The 21,138-nt window shown below is 39.4% G+C and overlaps 1 protein-coding gene across 1 annotated transcript; it reads right to left on the bottom strand.

Moving 5' to 3' along the window:
* Positions 1 to 10,884: 10,884 nt before the first annotated feature.
* Positions 10,885 to 17,902, bottom strand: SOST (sclerostin). Its single transcript, XM_071577310.1, has 2 exons — positions 16,995 to 17,902; positions 10,885 to 14,290 (listed from the first exon to the last, which is right to left on the bottom strand). The coding sequence occupies exons 1-2, from the start codon at positions 17,212 to 17,214 to the stop codon at positions 13,869 to 13,871; spliced, it is 642 nt and encodes a 213-aa protein (XP_071433411.1). The 5' UTR covers positions 17,215 to 17,902; the 3' UTR covers positions 10,885 to 13,868.
* Positions 17,903 to 21,138: the final 3,236 nt, after the last annotated feature.

The raw sequence follows: 21,138 nt of genomic DNA, 5'->3' as shown, positions 1-21,138 counted from the left end.
GAAAAAGTGATTTTTAGCTTGGTAAGAAAGAGTGTGAGCAGCTCCTCCACTTGCCCCTTGCTGAGTTCCCAGGGCCTTAAGCCCTCTTGTAAATAACAAAGTATTTGCCCAGAAGCTATGAGAACCGAAGCTGATTTAAAAAAAAAAAAAAGCCCAAGGAATTCTTCTATTTGTTTCTGAAGGATTCCAAATTGAAAACAAAACCCAAAACCTCCCATTAAAACTAGGGCAAAGAGGAGCTACTGATTCATCCCCTCTGAAATATGTCCTATACTGTGACTAGCTGCAGCTGGGAGCATTTACTGCTACTGGCAGATTTAAACACCCTGACACTTGAGTTTTGACTAGTTAACATTACTCTTACTTATAAGAGAAAGCTGCAAGACTTCAGGCTGACATTGCAAAGTGTTCTGATTCCCACAGTTGCTTCTTATCTGTGATTTTTAGGGGACTTTTTAAGATATAAAGCTATTGCATCTATACCTCCTGTAATTAACAAATCAGTTTCCTGTTGGTAGTAAAGAGGCAGTTGTAGACTGGTAAGGGTCACTAGAAATGAAAAATATTTGATTGAACTTCTGTTATTATAATGTTCTAGTTCTCATATATGCTGAACACACGTATCAATCACAAGTTAGAATGTGTTAGTAGGTCTAACAAAATATTCCCATTACCACCTAGTGGAGTTCTTAGAGAGAGAAAAAAACATAGGAGGGAAAATCACAAAATAAATACTTTTATAATGCTTTCTTTATGCTAGTGTTGTTTCAGGCCTGCAAGAATATCTCAGGTATTTAGGGCAGTAAGCTGTGGGGAAGAAATGTGGGAAAATGCCTGTGTTTATCACAGACTCAGTTAGGTTGAAAAAGACCTCTGAGATCATTGAATCCAACCTGTGACCGATCCCCACCTTGTCACCCAGCCCAAAGCACTGAGTGCTGTGTCCAGTTGTTCCTTGAACACCTGCAGGGATAGGGATTCCACCTCTTCCCTGGGCAGCCCTTTCCAATGTCTAGACACCCTTTCTGTGAAGGAATTCTTCCTGATGTTCCACCTGAGCCTTTCCTGGTGCATCTAATGTCCTCTTGTCCTATAGCTGGTTGCCTGGGAGAAATGGCCAATCCCCACCTGACTACAAACTCCTTTCAGGCAGAATGTGATTTATGCCTGTGATTAAATACATATTGGATAAACAGCTGGAGTTAAGTTTCCAGTATATTGTAATAATAGTTCCTCTTTTTATTTGGCACAGGTCAGCAACCATGGTTTCTGGCCATGAATGACCCAAATAATATGATATGACATTTTTGACTTGGGAATGAGTCGTGTTTCATCAGAAAATGTGAGGAACAGGGACCTGCGAGTTAAAAGTATTTTTCCACGTGATGATTGAGTTACCATATAGCTGTAGGTATCTATGTATTGCATCTATAGCTGGAACAAGATTTTCAAGACCTCAGCATACAGTGACAGGTTGCATTACCAAGCTGTCTGTTTGGCCAGGGGTCTATGTCAGTAGAAACCAATAGCAGTAGAAAATGTGGAGGACTTAGATTTCTACTCTGCTCAGTTCTGTGCTAGACTGTCAGTCTAACACAAGTAGGAAATGGCCAAAATTAAACACAAACTGACACTAAATTCACACTTTCAAGTTTTTCCCTTTTGAGAATAATGTAGGCTAGATCCAATCAGTAATTACTACTTATTTATTATGAACAGTTAGAATTCTAATTAGGCTGATTTAAGCCTCAGCTACTCCCTCCAGAGTGGATTGGCAATTAAGGTACTTCTTTTACTAGTAATTATGGTTTACCATGAAATTACTCTCCCCACTCCCCCTAAAAAAGCATCTAATTAGCCATGAGTGGAATTATATTTATCACAGGACTCTGTGCAGTAGAGACTTTGCAAATAAATACAGACAATTAGAAACCACTCAAAGTGCTGTGCCAGCGCAGTAATTGGGGTTTGAAGACAGGAATTTTTGCTGAAGCCAAACTGGTTTGGTTGTCATGTGAGAGAAGCTGAAGTGTGTTCAGCAAGCACCTCTCCTAGTCCCCTCACAGGAGCTGACCCAGCAGAAGGAACAAGGCACAGAACAGTGTTCCACCAACATAATTAAGAAGCAGACTTTGTGAGTTCACCAGTTTAGTGTTTTCTGAAATGGGGGGAGGATAGGCAGGTGACTGAGTGAGACCAATACAAGGCTGGTGCAGTGTATTTCAGTAAACAAAAGGTTAGCAAGCATAAACTAAGCCTGAATTGTTTTCCCTTACCCAGAGAATTAAAAACGCAAACTTCTTGTCCTAATACTTGAATTTGAGTCCCTATAGCTGCAGTCTATTATTTCAGTGACAATTTCAAACTGCTATGCTCTTGTGCAGCCTAATGAATAAATCATCTTCTGACCTTTTCTCTTTGCTTTCCTTGCAAAGAAACAATTTTCTCTGGTCTAGTAGCCAAAGTGTAGAATTCTACGTCACAGAGCTTTGGACTTTCATGGGTGGAATAACCATCCCACTTCATTATCACATTTACATTTACTACCCTGAAGGCTACCTGGTACAGCTTGCTATAAAGTAATGTTTTATGTTTTACTTATAATGTGTTATGTTTTACTTTTTTTTTTTTTATTAGCATACCATGTCCTAAATTCCAATCATGAGCCTAAGGCAACTCTTTCTTTCCATTTCACTTGGATGTGATTTTTGACCTTGCAAGGGCTTAAAAATACAGTGAGGAATGCAATTCAAAGGTAGAGAGTAGAAGGTAGTAGATTCTGAATGGCATCATAAATAATTAAAGCTATGATTATTAATAAAGATGCTTGCCATCAAAGGGAGAAAAACTGAGGAAGTCAATACATGTACTTCACTAGACTTACAGAGTGTATAATTCAAAATATGTTGACAAAAGCAAGATGTCAACACAATCATTTGTCTGCCTGTCTGTAAAATATGACATGATAATTCTTCTTATTTCAGTAGGAACAACCTACGATGCAGACAGCACAGAATAGAACATTTGTATCATAGTAGCTCAAACTACCTGTTTAAGTTACACAAGTGAAAAAATAGACTCCAGCCCACACATTGTGGCCTGGCACAGAATAGCACCCAAAGATGAATGCAGATGATGAGATTAATTTGTTGGGCCCTTACTTATCACCTAGAGGCTGAGGCTTCGTATATTCTGAGGTCATTTCCTGATGCATGCCCAGCGTGCTATTTCAGCTTGGCTCCAGCCAAACAGGGCAATTTACTGCAGTCAGAAGGGGCCAGAACTACCACATATCACATTATTAAAATGCGCTCACAGTTCAGCTATTTGACACATGAGTATTAGCTCTGCCATGGATTTCTGCTAAAGGTGGCATGTAGAAGGTCCCTTTCTCTCTGGTCTATCTTATGCCTAATGCTTTTTGTCCTTTTGCCATTTTAAATAGGAGACATTCACAAGGTCTGGTGCAGGAATTTCCTGTTTGCAGTTATCTGCGTGCTGATGTCTGTTTGACCATGTCTTCTCTTCATGAATGTTTAATTTGTAAGGGACAGATATCACCCAGTGCTATAGCAGCTTTCCTTCATATAGGCTCACCCCTACAGTGTAAGGGCAGCCATCACCCTACTTGTGTCAGGAAGATTGTGACGGTCCCTGCAGGAGTCCAGCACTTCCTACTGCCCTTCAACAACCGAGAGTGAGGCAGCTCCATCACTCAGCCAGACATACTTGTAAAATTTAAACAGAGATACTCTATCATTTGCCTTCAGCAGACACAGGAAGCTCTGTCTACAACCACAAATTACAATGAAAATTTATCACAATTCAGTTTATTGTACAGAGTAAATGAAGATCAGGCAGTTTTGGGGTGTGGGTTGGTTTGGTTTTTTTTTTTTTTTACTTATAGTATCTCTGGGGCTTTTTTTCCCCATATGCAGTCCCTCCCATGCTGTTCCCCTGAAGACAGAGCACACCTAATGAACTGTTTATTTGTATTTACCAAAAATGGATTGTGCTTGTAAGTGTACTCCTCACACTATTTCTGTAACTATGTCTACCTTCTCATTTCTGTTGGAATTGGTTTTTCCTGTGAAATGCTACTAAGAATCAAAGTATTCACAGAGAGGAAGATTTTTAGGCTTGACTGTTGTAAACAAAATCCCATACAGTACCCAGAGTCATTCTGAACATTCCCATGCAGAATGGTGCAGGTGATTTCAAAGAAAGATGAGCAATTTGCATGTACTGAACTACTTAGTATTGAGCTTTGCGATATGAAAATAAGATATTGCTCTAATGACATTTGAAGTCAGTGGAAAAGCTTATACTGATGTCATTATCTGACTGTGGTGTTTCCACACTATCTCAAGGACCCATTTCTAGGCAGGTCTTTGCTTCTGAAACAGTCTTCCTTGATGTACATTTAAAATCTAGGAATAAGTGTCTTATGGTGCACTCAATAAGTGAATTCTCTTCAACAATATTATCTGAGGTTGATTATCCACCAGGCTTGCATGTGCATGTGTTTTTGTTTTACATTATATGAATAGCTGCCCAGTTCTAAGAGCAGATAAGGGGCAAGTCTTTGAACCGCAGGAAGGACAACGTGAGTGAGTGACAGCAGCAAACCCGTGAGACTGGGAGAGACAACTTTAATTTATTTGTACAGCATGTGTATGGAAAGGTCCTCACCTCCTGTGTTGGTAATGATAAATGACAAGATGTCAACAGTTATTAATTAAACTGCCTGCCACAGCAATGTACATGATGATAAGACCTAAGAAATGTGTAGAATTCCTCCTACCCCATCATGAGAATGAGGCCCCTCCACTGTTCTCTGGCATAGCAGAGATTACACTAAAGCATCAATATTCCACTACAAGCTGGCTACCTAGTAACTGCCTGAACACAGGGTCCTAAAAATTGAAATCCTCTCTCATGCATTGTGTAGTAATTAAACTTCAGCATTCTTTCTGCAGGAAATGTTTCTCCTGTGTTGTTCCCACAGATTGTGCTACAACAACAATTTTAGCCCCATGAACTATTAACCAATTATCAAGGGATTTTCTCAGTCTGCTTTAACTGAGGATCAAAGAAAAAATTCTTTTTCTTGCCATATATTTTAATTTAGGATACCAAACACCAAGCATACACAGGACTCCAGGTTTCGGGCAGCAAACAGAATGGACTCAGTTACTCACACCCCATTTCAGCTTTTCTGGTTTGACTTGCCAATATTCCGGCTGCTTTTCTTCCTTAACAAATATGTTGCCCCACAACTGCAATATATTTATCCTATTCCACTTTCATTTATTTCTTTCAGATCTATATCCTTTATGTATATGCTACTTGGAGCTAATTATGACTACATGCTGCTCAATCACTCCGAGTTTAATACATACCAAATTTCTCAAATTTCAGTTTTCTAATGGAGCCTTATTTTTCTTTCTTTAGAGTTCCTTTTGAATTTTATGTTGTGTAAGAATAGTCTGGGGAGCTAATTCAGTTAAGTAATACAGAATTTTTTTATCTGCACTTTCTGCATGAACTAGTGAATAAACTGTCTTGTAAATATAGTTATTAATTATTATTTAAAGTGGACCAGGAGATTCTTTTCAAGTTCTATGTCTCAGTGAATTTAGAATACCATACAAATCACTGGCAAAGAACTGAAGTGGTCTTAAAGTAACATTGGTGTTAACCATGGGAGTTAAGGGAAGATCTTTGAATTTGCCACCAACGCTGGAGAGCCTCCAGATGAGTTTTGTTCCACAGAGGAGAAAACCAGCCACGACACAAGCAAACTCCTTAACCCTCCTTGAAAATAGTTGCAGAATCTGGATGTTCACAGCACATGACTCTAGAAATTATCTGATTTTTTTTTTATGGTAAGTGAATTACTTGAAAGTTAACTTATTATAAATTGCCATGTACTGCAGATGTTAAGAATGCTTCTGTTTTTACTGCTAAATATGTTTCTTCTGGCCCATTGTCTTGGTTTGAGCTGGCAAACTGCCCCCTCCCAAGGGGGCTGTAATAATATGGCTATTTTGGCCTTTTGTAAGTAGGTCTTTTTTAAACTGCATCAATATAATCTGAGTGATTGTGCTTTAAATATTGTCTTGTGATCCAGATGTCAAAAATCAGTACAGTTCCACAGAAACACGTATTGGTTGCAGTTATCTCTTATCTTTTTATTCTTTCTTACATATTTGTTTTTTTGTGTTTTGTTTTTAAGTTTTCTGGACCAGCCTCTCATCAGACTTGTGTGTGAGGTCTCCCTGAACAGTCAGGTCCAAACATGTTTTTATTGTACCTGCCATTTCCCCAAAGACCACCCATAGACTTCCTATCAAAAAGTTTTGCATGAATGCCCTGAGGGTTGGGTCATTGCCTCTGCACTCTGAATAGCAGAGCATTCTGCATATACATTAAATGTTGTATTTCCACTCTTTGCAGAGAAATACAAGTAAATTCAAGGCCCTTGGGTATAAAGTCAGTATGTAACATGTACTTCAAAGTACTAGTGGGGTATTTTAGTAAACACAGTGATGGTACTGCTGAACAAACCAGAATTACATATTTGAGGAGTGTGTAGCTTAAAAGTAAATTGGATGTGGACTGAGTTTATTGCTCATCTGCAGACTGTCAGTTCAGACTATGCTACAAATCAGTTGCATATACATCCAATGGCCCCTTTGAGGTTCCAAACACCCCAAAATAATGAAAAGCTAGTTAAGATCCTTACATTTCAGACAAGAAAACCTTTCAAGTAGAAGAAAGGGATATGTTTGACAATGTGATGCTTAAATTCTGAAATTATGCCAGTTTTCCCACTGAGGATATCCTATTCACTAATTCCTATCAGTGAACTATGCTCCACTGAACATTTACATTTATTAACACTTTTCATTCCACAAAGTATATTTGTTCCATTGCAAGTGCAAGTTCAATCCTTGTGACTGTGAACTCTTGATGCTGTATTAGAGATGTGACTGTCAAACCAGTTTTAGAAAAAGGTATCTTTTAAAATAGGCCTATTTTTGACTCCTGGGAGGACTCTGGACACCTCTGATTTGGAGAGTAACTTATTTGAAAGCCCATAGTAACTGATGATCATCCTGACATTTGCATGCATTTTGTCAATTCATTGGAAGTCTATGCCATTGTTTCTCCTCTTCCTCCCCTCAATCATGATTTCCTGACAGCACTACTTTTGTTTCTAGACATGCAGAAATTCAACACAAGTGAGAAGTTTCTGGTTCTGAGTGCCACCTTTAATCTGAAGAACAATTTTAGAAGAAAACTATCACTTTTAAAACTAACTTCTCCTGCTAATTTGACTAGGAAAAAAGTAAGGTCCTGCAAATAGCAAAACCCTTCAAATGGGAGAGTAATTACCTTAAATTAAGCCTTACTTCTGGTTATAAAAAACCCCAACAAACCAACAACCACCCAATTCTAAAAGCATGCTGGGCAGGCTGGTAGCATTAGAGTTAAATACTGTCCAGTTTATAGTGAAAGGGAAAGGAAATAGCCAGAAGGAAGGAAGGAAGAAGAGATTAGAGAAATTGAGAGATCCAAATAGCCTCAGAGGAGCCACCATGTCCCAAGACCTCTCCTAAAGGAAGTTTTTACACCAAAGAATCTGGTAGCCTGAATGAAGAATGACATAACTTATTTATTTAGCCAGAGCTGAGCTATTTTCTTAATTGAAATAACCTCATGCCACAAAAGTAAATTGCTGGAAAAGTGGTAAGAATGTCTGTTTAATTTAGGGGCTTAATAACCATGAAATAAATACCCTTTTATTCCTTGGTTTGAGAGTATATTTAAATTGCCTGGAAAGCTTGAGTCTTAAGGTTAATGCTACAGTCCGATGTGGGAGTCTTCAGCTGGGAGGTGCATGATTTTGGATTTGTAACTCAGTCAAGAAGCTGGGGCTACTCCCCTCTGAGATGAAAATGATGGTATTACCCTTATGGACACACCAAGAACAGAACAACATTTTCACATCCTGGGTGCTGTACAGTTTCATAACAAATTTCACAATTTCTGTCCAAAGTATTATGACAACCACATCTGTATCAGTTAGAATCTGAGCAGCCAATATGGGGAGAAAAAAGTGATTCACATCATACAACGCCTCATTTGGGATGTCTAAAATGGTTGTACATGGCCCCATTGTGAACCAGTTCACCCCTGGGAGAGGCAGGGTGGGGTGGATTGCAAGCTTTGACTCAAATACCTAAGTACTCAAAATGACACCAAGCTGTGTAGTGTGGTTGATACTCTGACTGGAAGGGATCCCATCGAGAGGGACCTGGACAGGCTAGAGAAGGAAACCTGAGTGAATGTCAAGAAGTTCAACAAGGCAAAGTGCAAGGTCCTGCACCTGGGCCAAGGCAATCCCACACCTGGCAACAGGCTGGGCAATGAGTAGATTGTGAGCAGCCCTGAAGAGGACTAGGGGATATTAGTGGATGAAAAACTCAATATGACCTGGCACTCCCAGCCCAGAAAGTCAATGGCATCCTGGGCTGCATCAAAAGCAGCATGACCAGCAGGTCGAGGGAGGTGATTCTCTCCCTCTACTCCACATTGTGAGACTCCAGCAGGGGTACTGTGTCCTGCTCTGGGAGCTTCAACATAAGAAAAGCCTTGACCCCCTCGAGTGGGTCCAGAGGAGCACCGCAAAGGTGATTGGGGGCTGAAGTACCTCCCACATGAGGACAGGCTGAAAGAGTTGGGGGCTGTTCAGCCTGGAGAAGAGAAGGTTCCAGAAGACCTTAGAGCAGTCTTCCAATACCTAAATGGGGCCAACAGGAGAAGGCCTCTGTCTCTGGTGTGCAGTGATAGCATGAGGGGCAATGGTCTTAAATTGGAAGAGGGTAGGCTTAGGTTAGATTTGAGGAATAAATTCTTTACTCTGAGGGTGGTAAGGCCCCGGCACAGGCTGCTCAGAGAAGCGCTGGCTTCTCTTATCCCTGGAAGTGCTCAATTTAGCCATACATTTTGATGTTGTAGAGATGAGATGCTTTGAGGATTCTCTTTGTGTCTGTTACACTTTTATTTCAGAATTAGCAGGGTGTGTGCTGATGAGTTTTACCTCTACTCAGGTTTTACTGATTAGTTTTAATAGTCTGTTTTCACAGTAAGAGTTGTCCTAAAAAAGGTACAGTGAAAGCTTTTAGGGTTGAAAGAAAAGACTAGTTCATGAAACAGCAGCAGAAATGGCTAGGAGATACAGAAGAATTGGCATTGCTTTCTTCTCTTTGGTCTTCAGGCACAGGATGTTTATTATACTCTAGTGAGAATAAAATTCATTTTGGTATAAAAATGATATAAAAAGAAGCACAAAGTATCATATTCCAAATTCAATGAAATGGCAACAAGGCATCATGAACCTTGTCCATGAAACTCTGCAGTTTGATTTTACAGCTCTCCAGCATTCAGTGTTAAAACTGTTCCCATGGTTCTGAACAGAATAGAAATGTAATTCCTGTTTATATAACTGGAAAAAACTTTGTGCTGAATTGTCCTTTGATAGCTCTAAGACTGAAAGGGAAGCAGCTGCAACTAAATAACAACTAAATAACATCAGCTGTGTTGGAGTTCTTCAACTTGTACTGGCTTTATTTTAAATGTGGACTTTCACTACTTGCCCGTCAAGGGGAGTTCCAAGTGATTCAAATTTTAGGTTACATCTGCACAGTATGTTCAATCCAAAGAAGCTACACATAAATATGTTATATGATAATTTCAGACTTTTGAGCCTGTTTATTATAGAAAAGATGTTCTGTGTGCCCATAGGCTGCACTAATTTGAGTGAAACAATCTAATTATAAGTTGATGTCATACGGCTAAAAAAATACATGTTTATTCCTTCCGTATTTCACAACGCTGACTTTCTCAACCACATTTGCAGAACACAACATAATGTGTTTCTGTGGCTTAGGAACTCAGTGTATAAAGTTATGTTCTTTATTGTGCAATTTTTAATTAAAATGTTGAACTTCATGCAAAGCTGTTTCTGCTGCCTGGAGATTTATTTTTCAGTGAATAATAGCAGAATTTTATTTTTGCCAGAAAAAGAAATAAAGTAGATATACTGACTTTAACTCAGTGAATATTTTGTAGAGAATGTGCCATGGTTGACTGTCTGCACAAATTGTTGGAAATGAAAATGGGGGCAAAAGCAGATTTGGAGAAATCATGAATTCTGTCTCAAAAAAGCAGCTTGAATCATTTTTCTGTGCACTACCTGTTATGGCACTAATTAAGTTCTGACAGGGAGCTGGCTCCGACCAAGTGAAGGTAAAATCAGTGACCTGTTACTACTTATAGCTTGGTAGCAGCTAAATTATGTACAATTTTGCTATTTTATAGCAAAAATTACGAATTTACAATTTACAATGAAGACATTCACTCTTGCTTGAAGAGTTTATAGTCCTGAAGAAAACCTATCTCGTGCTTTTGTAAAAGGAGCACATAGCAGATCACTGTCCATTATGAAACCTTTTGGACTATTTGTTAGTCTGAAATAGTCCGTCCCATGCACGTCTTGTGTCTTGTGCCCAGTAGTCTTTCACTGCCATAGGGTCAGTCCATAAAGCTGGTCTGTTCTCAGTTATTTCCACTGTGTACAGTAAAAAGCTTTTTCCTTTGGAAAGAACTGAAAGTATATAGATTTGGTGTGAAAGAGAAACTGCAATTTCCTACAGACACTCATTCTCAAACATGCAGGTAGGGGTGGTATCTCCTCTGTACAGCCCATCCCTTCCGTTGCAGATCATGGTTTCAGTAAATACTGAGAGTAGGTCATTCTCCAACGTTCTGTATTGTTCTAGAGCTCTATTAGCAGCTGTAAGAAATATGCACTGATGTGAGGCTCAAATCATGCACACCTTTATTAGAGATTAAAAAAAGAAGAAGATGATAGCATAAATAAATAAATAAACAAACAATGCCAAATTCTCTGAAAAAGCCCACGTGGGTGCGGGGGTGGAGGGGAATATAGCAGTCTACTCTGTGAGACATCCTGCATTTTGATTTTTTCCAGCAGTTTTCAAAACACTACTAGTTCCTATTCCTCTCCTGATAACATAAATTGCAGAAGTGATGGCTGGAGGTGACCACTTCAGGAATAAGATTACGGAGGAGTAATCATATCTGCAGACTGCTCATCTCCTTCACTTTTAACCTGTGTGAGGAACCAGTGAGAGGTCACTACATACAGCAGTAAAAGTGTCTCAGGACTCCCCATCCACTGGGATTCTTGTAAAAGCTTTTGTAACATTGAAAGAACCAATCCTTACATCGTAAGTCAGAAAACTGCAAGACTCTGAATGGCAGCGTGACAACAGGAAACACCTGCACTTTTGGTAGACAAGAACTGGGTGGGAGAACATATTTTTTTGGGGAAAGAGGACATCTTTCAGGTTAAATATTTGGGTGAAAGTCATTGCTGGTTCACCTGAAGCAGGTTCTATTCTTCTGAACTGCCCAAAAGCCAGGATGAAGTCTGAGATGAAGTGGACTTAGTCTCTGTCACTGGCTTATCACAGTCAACATTTTAAAAACAATATTCTACTCACTTCAGCTGCCAATGAGACTGCAGAACAGCTGTCTAGAGGCACTGAACCAATTTTCTCACTTCAGCTGGTGTTCATAGTGAATTCTGAAAATTAAGCTCCAAACGTCAAATTAATGAATTCAAAGATGTCTGGAAAGTGATATTGCAGTTATGACAATGTTTTTAGGTTTCTATATAATGTAAATCATAGTAGTGAGAGGACACCTTATATACTGGTTTTCTTGAAAAAACTTCATCTTTACAGCTGTCTTGAAGATCTGCATGCTATGTGCAGTCCAAGCCCAGTTTTCCCTGACTTCTTGGAAAATGTTTCTTAAAAAATAAATGAAAATGAACATAGGTCTACAACATCAGATTGTTTAACTGATGCTTGGCAGCACTTGCAAGGCCATTCAACATTCCTCTTTTTTTCTGTTCAGTGAGAGATCTGAAGCAACCAGATTTCAATCAAGGAATCTTGATTGACAGTTCACAGATTTCTTGTTTTCTTTGGTGGCTTTATCAGGTTTTGAACATATGAATTAGGAAATGTCACGGGGAGCAGGAGGAAAACTAAGATCAGCTGAGTTTTTCTTCCCCAGGGGAAGCAGAAATGAGAATATGAAAATAGTTCTGAGCTACTCATCTGACCAGCAAAACTTTTTTCCATGAGAAATATCATGCAGGACCAAGAAGTCCCAGGACGGAGTTTCTTTAGACACGAGTAGGTTATTAGAATTAAGGATCTTGACACTCTCTATCACAGAAATTGGAGTTGACACCCTGACTGTCCTGTAAATCACTGGCTCTGCAGCAAATCAGCTTTGTACTGTAGCTGAAAATCAATTAGTCTTCCTATAATTCATCATTGTTTCCGCTTTATTAACAATGCATTTAAAATTAAAAATAACAGACTAATATTTTTAAAGCAGTATTACTTCTCATTCTCTACAAGGAAAAACATTGCATAAATAACTTCTGGAAAAAATAATAAATAAGTAATTCACTCTCTGAAATGATTCCTTTTCTCTCTACGTTCTGGTCCCACATAAAATAATTGAAAAATCAATCAACACCACAAATTTCCACAGTTTATATGATTTCAGCATAATCCTACCAGATGTATATAGTGTGTGACAATTCACTTTCTAATAATATTCTTTAATGTAAAAACACAAACATTAGTCTGACTGTTGAGAAGCTAAGTAAAGTTGCTACCAAACTAAAGACTTATGAAAGCTTCATTTACTAAAGACTTTTCTAGAGGAATTAATGACTTTAAAATTAGCAGAGGCTCACTTTTAATGCAGAACCACCACCTTACTCCCAGAACTTGGTTTGCACATGTGTGGCCAGATAATCCAAACTCTACAGAAAAGAAAATGTCAATTGAGATATCTAATCTGATACTAAAGTCAAATGTGTTCTAGGAAATAAGGAATAATCAGTATCTTTTATGTTATACTATGCATACTGTTAGATGTTTACAGGACAAACATCAGTGAGGTTATCTGGTTTGAGAGGCGCATGCATTTCATAAATCTGCCTCATAAAGCAGAATTTGTTGAATTTTTCCTAAATCATTGTTTTTAAATCAGACATGGTTTTAGTTGCCAAACTCAGTTTTGAATCTGTTGATCCTACAGTCTTTTAATTAGAAGTTATGAAATAATTTGTCACACTTTACTTGTGTTTTGAGAACACCAGATTCATATCTTGATTTTTGTATTATGGAGGAAATGCCTGGTATATGAGGAGATCTGATAATATACTAATTTCCCAACAATTTGACTTCAGTCAACATAACTGTTGAAATCCCTGCTATCCTTAACTTTCTACAGCTCATTCAGAGAGTGTTAACTCTCCTGGTGCTTCCCTAATTGGATGCTTGCCCTGCATCATGTTACTTGTGTGGGAAAGGGGTCTCAATATTCTTGTCACATAGGGTGACGGGAATGATTTCTAGCAAAGCGTGATTGTCATCACAGCAGCTACACTTTCCTCTGCCTTCCTACTTGTACAAGCCACATGACCTCTCACGGATCTCCAAAGTGTGCCTCTCCTCTCAGACTGAATTTAGATGTTGTTACCTCCAGCTTGGTTTATCTCATTCTTGTATCAGACCATAAGTGCTACAATCTGATAAGTTTTTGCCTAGGTGAGCATTTGACCCAGCTTAGCAGAAGGAATTGGAACCTACTGCAGTCAGAATGTCATGCTGTGGCCTTTGAGTGCCATTTGATGGTTTGCAAAATATCCAGAGCTACTAGTCTGTGCCACCCAGAGCCACTTTCTAATAAGCATTTTCTAACTCATGCTGGTTAGATTTGCTGCTCCTGGCTCTGGAGAGATGGGGCTTCTTGTTCTTCTGAGGCCTGACGGTTTCCTTCCCAAAGTCCTTCAGCTCCGACTGGTTGTGGTAGCGAGTGTAGCGCTTGCATTTGCAGGATGTGACAGCTCGGAATTTGTAAGTCCGAGCTTCTTCCTCAGGACAAGCCATCTGGATGCGGAGTGTGCGAGTGTGAGCGGGAATGCAGCGATAATCCAGGGCATTCTGACGCCACCACTTCCCTCTGCCAATGGAGTTGGGAAGGAGGTGCGAGGGGACACACTGGCCAGAGCAGACCAGCTCCTTGACAGGCTTGACACTGCGGCAGGGCCCCTCTGTGACATAGCGGGTGGTTCGCATCTCCCTGCAGCTGAAGTCAGAAGCATCTGCAAACAAGAAACACGTTAATTACTGACTGGTATCTTTGCCATCTTTGAAAAAGCACTTTTTTGTTTCCACAGAAGTGTCTGTCTCTGAGCTAGATACAAGCTGAATATCTTGAATAGCACATTTTGAAGAGAAATATTTGAACTCACTTGTTCAGCGTCTGACTATTTGCTATTCTAGTTATGAGACCTTGAATAACAGTGTAAAAAATTTATGAATAAAGTCCTGTTCTTGCCACGAGGTGCCTTCTGTGTCAGGGTTGTGCAGGGGGCAGAGAAGCTCCTGAAGTACAGTCCCAGCAGCAGTCATTACTTCATGGGGAATTTTGATAGTATTCTCCTGCCTTTATTTACCTGTGGGCAACACCTTCCCCCATTGCTCTGGTTTAACTCTATTGACTTGAGATGTTGACTCCAGATTTAAACTCTTTTGCAATAAAGTGTTCCTTGAGTGAATTTCAATTAGCATAATGTGTTCCAGGTTAGAGAAATAGCAGGTAACACCAGATCTAAGAAATTCCCACTCTTTAGGCATTGGCTTTTCCAAGTTCACTGCTCTCTGGGATAATTCCGCATGTGCCACATAATTTCCTTCAGACAGCTAGAGGCCTCTTTTGGCTGATAAGGAACCTTACACTTTCCATCTCCACCCCCATTTTCCTCAAAGGATGGCTACAGGCAAATGAAACATTAGGAAACACAAGATTTGTTTAGCATTAAGGATTTAGACAAACTTTCCAATTGTACGACCACAACTTTTTCCAAAAGGCTTGCTTGGCTAATTGACTCATTTGGAAAACACGGAATTCGATTTCTAAGTGTTTATCAAATAACTTCACCTAGGTAAACACCTATTAATGCTCTTCTCTTAGTCAAAAGGACAGTTTTAATTCAAGAGCCCTACTTGTGGTGGAAGCCCTCAAAGGTCAGCTCACAGAGAGAAGGTTTTGCTTTTTAGGCCCCTTCTCACTGTACAAGGTGGTTCCCGCCTTAGTTCAGCATAAGGGAATTCTGAGTCAGAGATAGAGATAGAACAGTATTTGTACAAACATTTTAATTTTTGGTTTTCCTGTGAAGTACAGAAACAGGATTTTCAGTGCTCAGATTTATATTTGTCCAAGTACAGCTAGTAAGTTTTCATTTTTTAAAAGTTTGAAGGACTGCATAAATGAAATTAAACAATCTTTGTCAGCTGTGACAAAAGTACTGACAACTGAATTTCATGTGCACTTAGCCTAATACTCCCAAGTTCCCTGAGCATTCAAGAAAATTATGTCTGTCTGTCAACAATAATGCCTTGAATCAGGTGTATTGTACTACCACAGGCAGGTATAGTTAAAATATACAGGCATTGCCTCAGCTATATAGGTTTATTTTCTGTGTATAAATGTCCTGCCCTCAAAGTGTGCAGGTTCAACACAGTGCAGCGAAATTATTCATGGGCTGGTGCAACGTCCTGTGTTCCACAAAGGTCTGGCCACTTTGGATCATAATTTTGATTCTTTGTGTTAGAGATGTTAAAATAAGTATGCAAGACCATTGCATATCTTAAATAACTATCCAGTCTCCTTCACCCTTGGTTTCTTAGGTAAATGTCCTTTCCACTTCAAAAAGTATACATATATCAGTGGGGCCAGTTCTCATCAGCTGATGTCAGAGTGGTAAGAGGCTAAAAAATTGAAGGTATTCAGATGTAACAACAAAATCAACCTTCCTTGACAGGGTGGTTCATGGGGCTGTGAGAAGCAGAGTGCTCCTCTCTTAGTAATGTAAGAACCTTTTAAGGTCACACTCTCAAAAGCATTATTGGTTTTTTTTCTTTTAAAATGTTGTTAATGCTATGGTTTTAAACACCTTAATTGACAGTTGCAGCAGAAAAATCACAATTGCCTTTCAGTTGTCCCCAGAAAAAAAAAACCTAATTCAGATCTGCAATGAACAACAATGCAAACTCTAAGCTTGTGCTCTCACAATGTTGCTATGTGCTTTGTGCTGTGCGTTTGGAGGACCAAGTTTGCCCTATTTGACATTGGAGAACTTTTTCCAAACTACCTTTCTCTGCTTGGTGTTAGCATCCCACCTGCTGTCTCTCTTCACAGAGCATGTGTTTTGCATCACTGCTAAAGCTGGACATTTGGTCAAATGTGACAATTATGAAGCATTTTTGGCTGCTGGAATCTTTCTGAAGATCTGGCTGTTAGCAAAGGACAGTGAGCAGCACATTTCTCTCATCTAGCTGAACACAACACCCTTGTGCCATTTTTGAGGTGTGATCTTAGTTACAACTAGTGTGAGTCTTCTTAAATATTAAGAACTTATATTATTATCTCCACTGTCAACCCATTCCCCCACCACACATTGAAGAGAGGAAGATGACTTGTGATATTTCCTTAAAATGTTTGAAAGCACAATACACAGAGAAATGTTAAGTAATATCTACTACAAGGTTTATGTATTGGAGATTGCAGCGAGCAGCTGGGCAGAGTAGCAAAGTTCAATAGACAGACCATGTTTTCATCACTAAACTCCAGTATATTCATTCTAACTTTTATATTCATACTTCTTCAACAGTAGATGCAAATCCTTATCACTTAAAGCACTCAGGCCACACCCAGAAATTTTAATAAACAAACACATGACAGCAAGTATCCTTTCAGAAATTGTCTCTTAGGGTCCAAGACAGTAATAATGATACTTTTCTTACCGTTAGGGTCTGGAGCTTGTTGTATGTGTCTTCCTCCATGTTTTGCCTGATTCATTGTATTGTTGTTGCTGAAAGTCTGTTCCATCGGTGTTTCTGTATTTTCAGTAATTTCAGGAATGATTTCTGTAGCATCATTTTTAAACACCTGCCACCCTTCCACAGATTGAAATGCAATTTGTGTCAAGACACAGACAGCGCACACAGCCCAAGAGATCTGCATGGTGGCAGCTCACAGAGTAGCTTTTCAGCACCCTGACAGTCTCAAATCCCAGGCAAAGGCACATTATTCCCCTTTTTAAAATCCTTTTTAGAACCAAGCCAGCCAATGACGATACAAAGTGGGAAGGGCCAGACAACAACTCATTCATCTCAGCTTTTGTCAGGGTGAAATAAAATGGGTGTGTGTGGGTGGGTCAGTGACAATATTCTACAACTTTTATGCAAAAACTTCTCATATTCACTTCATTTTTGTGCCTGGTAACAAATGGTGATTGACAAGAATTGGATGAATTGCAACCTGACAAGTCTTTCTGAAGTTTTTTTTCTAACAATGGTATAATTAAAACCTGTTTCTACCTCCCTCCATATTTGAATCTTTGGCTATTGTTTTTTCCAGAGGTTTTTCAGACTTTCTAATTTTGCTCTTGCTATTACCCTTCCCCTTGCTCACTGTATAAAATAAGTAATTCTAGAAACTGTAGCTCAGTAGCTCTGCTTTTCAGTCTCTGCAGTGAAATAGCTGGGGTAGCTTTTTTTTTCCCTTTCCAAAACAAGGGCTCTACATTTTGTTTCACAAATATACTGGAAGAAACAGGGAAGAGCTTAATTTCAATATGAGAAGTTGTTTTGTTTAGTTTTCCTTAAAAATAGCTATTTAGATTGTATTTTTTTAGGGTAAACAGTCAGGATGTTGTACATCATACTTTCTGATGTGCTCTTTCTCACAATTTTAACACTTGGGGGAAAAAAACCTCCAAACCAACACACATTTGCATTTGCTTTAAATTCACCGCATGGTGCTATTTCTGCTGACATTCTGTGCAAGTGTTGAATACAGAACATTTGCTTATTTTAAGAACAGAACATGACCAGACTGATTTCCAGTCACGATACAAACAACAAAAAGAGAGAGTTGATGACCTTATGGCTAAAGCATCTATGCCCAAGATGTATTCATGTGTCATGTTTTAAATCTCATCTATGGTAGTCTTCTTTGCAAAAAGAAGATGAAGGTGGTGACAACTTCATAATTGCTATGTGTCAAGACCACAGACACTTTCAAGTTATGTGCAAATGATTTTAGGCCAAATACATTAATCTGAAAGCATCTCAGCTTTTAGCAAGGTTAGATACCACATTGATTCATCATACTACTGAAAGCACAATGTTTGCCTAAAGCAGTAGAGGGACACTTGTGTGTGTTTCTGCCATGTTTGCCATACTTTCTCATGAAAATGTTTCTTGTTGAAGAGATTCAGAAATTATTCACTGACAGTCTTTTCCTTACTACTGTGAGATTCATTACCTAAGACTTGCAATCCATTCTCACAATTCCCCTGATGGGGCACAGAAAACAGGTGTCACCCAATTTAAAGTTGTAGGTGTGATTTCCCTTGGTGTGTCCTTGATGATAAATAATAGATTTAACCAACAGCAATGACCTGAGGACTTTGCACCTCTTCAGTCTCACACATACCCAGAGACACACAGAGCAGGTGCACTGGTGGTACTGAGGATGATGAGCTTTAACACACCTGCCCTCTACAATGGTCCTTTCCTAAAAAAATGGCTTCTGAAATATATTGTGATATGCTTTCCCTCCCACTCTTTGCTCTGCCTAAAATTACAGATCAGCATTCTCAGAGAAGCCTTCCTTTCCAAGTGCTCCAAAGAAGGTCTAAACAAAATCATGCATTGTGTTGCATACAACAGTGTACCCTTACTGTCAGTTTCCCTTCCTCCAGTCCACATCTCAGCCATTCTATCATTTCAGAAATTACTCTTTTATGGTGGAATGCAACATACTATATTGGTTTTACAAGAATTTTCTCCTCAGCCAGTCAGGCTATCATTCTTTAATACAGACTTGACAAGTAATTGCCTCCAGTATGCTGATTCTTTTTCCTCTATAATCATCATCATCATCACCAGTGGCACTGATTATCTTTCATTAATAACTTCCTCCTCTTGTCAAAGCAGTTAATGATGGTCTTACAAATACAAGAAACCTAAATTCTCAGCCATTGCAAATATTCTTCTAAGCATAATTTTGCTCATTTACAAGTAAGTCTATTTTGGCTTAGAGCTAAACTGAACAAGTTGTGAAGGATGACCAGGAACTAAACAAAGATTTTTAACTTGGTATTATTTTTGTCAGTTAGGAATACTACCTTGTATGGGTATTCACCAATACAGACCTTGTCCAAAGTGAGGTCACAGCTTGTGGCTTCATGGAGTACAGCTGAGAAGCAGAACAGGAGAGTAGAACAAAGCTACTACTGGTAATCACTGAATCATTGCTACCTATTTACTACCTTATTTAAATGCCTTCAGAATTGTATGTATCTATCAAAGTTCAAATTCCATTAATCTCTTTTCATGTGATTTCTGCCTAAGGAATATTTCCAAAAGCTATCAGTGACAGTGCAGGCCTACCACAGAGAACCACGCTTAGAGTAATCAACTGTCACATAAAACAAAAATTTTCTTGATGTAGCTTCTCTTAAGTACTTAAACAAACCCCTATATTAACTGTCCTAACATTTATCTGTATTACCCACTGGAAGAAAGAATACCAAAAAAAAATTATGAATGTAAAAATCAGAAGCTATATTTAGTCTGCAGCTTAAAGCTTCTTGTCCATAAGGTAGGACAGCAGCCTAACAGAGGCAAGAAAAGAACCCAAATCCCACAGACATTCAGATTCCTTGACTACAAAAACATTCTTTCACATGCTGTAGCTGCTTGCCTCCTCACAGTCCTTCCTGTGGCAAAGCACACATTGTCTGTGTTGCAGTCCCCACAACTGATTTTTCCACTGTTAATGAAGTACAGGGCAAAAAAAAAGGAGTTATCAAGTAAGGATGCTTTCAGAATGAATCTCACCTACCAGGTGGGACTGATACTGGATGCCCTACACTCTGAATGGAGATGCCATTTTCTGAGCTGAAAAAAGTATCACGCTTAGCTGTGGTTTAACCCCAGACAGCAGCCAAGCCTGCCACAGCAGGATGGGGAGTGGATCGAGAGGGTGAAAGCCGGACAACTCAACAGTTCAGATAAAGACGATTTAATAGGGAAAGCAAAAGTCGTGCACACAACCAAAGTGAAACAAGGAATTAATTCCCTGTTTCCCATGGGCAGCACCTCCAGGAGAGCACGGCCCCATCCCACGTTAATTGTTACTTGGGAAGACAAACACCGTCACTCCAAACAATTTCCCCCACTTCCTCCTTCTTTCCCCCACTTCATATACTGAGCACAACATCATATGGTCTGGAATATCCCTTTGGTCTGTTGGAGTCGCCTGTCCCATCTGTGTCTGCTCCCCAGTTTCCCACACACCCTCAACCTCCTCCCCATTGTGGCCATACGAGGGGCAGGTCTTGACTCTAAGCTCAGCAATAACATTTCTGTATTATCATCACTGTTTTCAGCACAAATCAAAAACACAGCCCCATAGCAGCCACAGGAATAAAATTAATTGTACCCCAGCCAAAATCATCACACTACGCTAAGAAGTGAGATGCATTAGGGAAGCAGGGACAAGGGGCAAACTGGCATCGTGTACTTTGCTTGAATCTGCTGCTGCCTCTTTCTGAACTTGGGCACCTGTCCTGAAGTGCTTGCATTGCTGCACTACAAATGAAGGCAGGCACATCCAAAGCAGTTTCTGAAATCGATTCTGTCACTTCTAATTTCAGGCACTCACTCTGCCCACACCTGGGCCAAGGGGGTTCTGTTAGTGACTTTTAGCTGTCTCATAAGAATTTTGCTGTGTCACATACAGTCTGAATCTGGTCTGATCTCCTACAAGTAGCCAAGAATAAATGGAACCTTAGTATTCTCCCACCAGAGTCTGATAAGTGATGCTGGTGGCTTGCCTTTTTTCAGTGACAAAGAGTACACTGGATTCATACAATAG

The sequence above is a fragment of the Pithys albifrons genome, chromosome 25, assembly GCF_047495875.1.
Source record: "Pithys albifrons albifrons isolate INPA30051 chromosome 25, PitAlb_v1, whole genome shotgun sequence".
Lineage (NCBI taxonomy): Eukaryota > Metazoa > Chordata > Aves > Passeriformes > Thamnophilidae > Pithys > Pithys albifrons.
The sequence above is the reverse complement of the archived record's forward strand: the minus strand, read 5'-3'. Positions and strand labels throughout refer to the sequence as shown.

Excerpts from the sequence above, each read along its gene's own strand:
- SOST (XM_071577310.1), bottom strand. The coding sequence starts at position 17,214 with ATGCAGATCTCTTGGGCTGTGTGCGCTGTCTGTGTCTTGACACAAATT. Across the intron at positions 14,291-16,994 it reads ACAAGCTCCAGACCCTAACG|ATGCTTCTGACTTCAGCTGC; the intron begins GTAAGAAAAGTA and ends TCTTGTTTGCAG.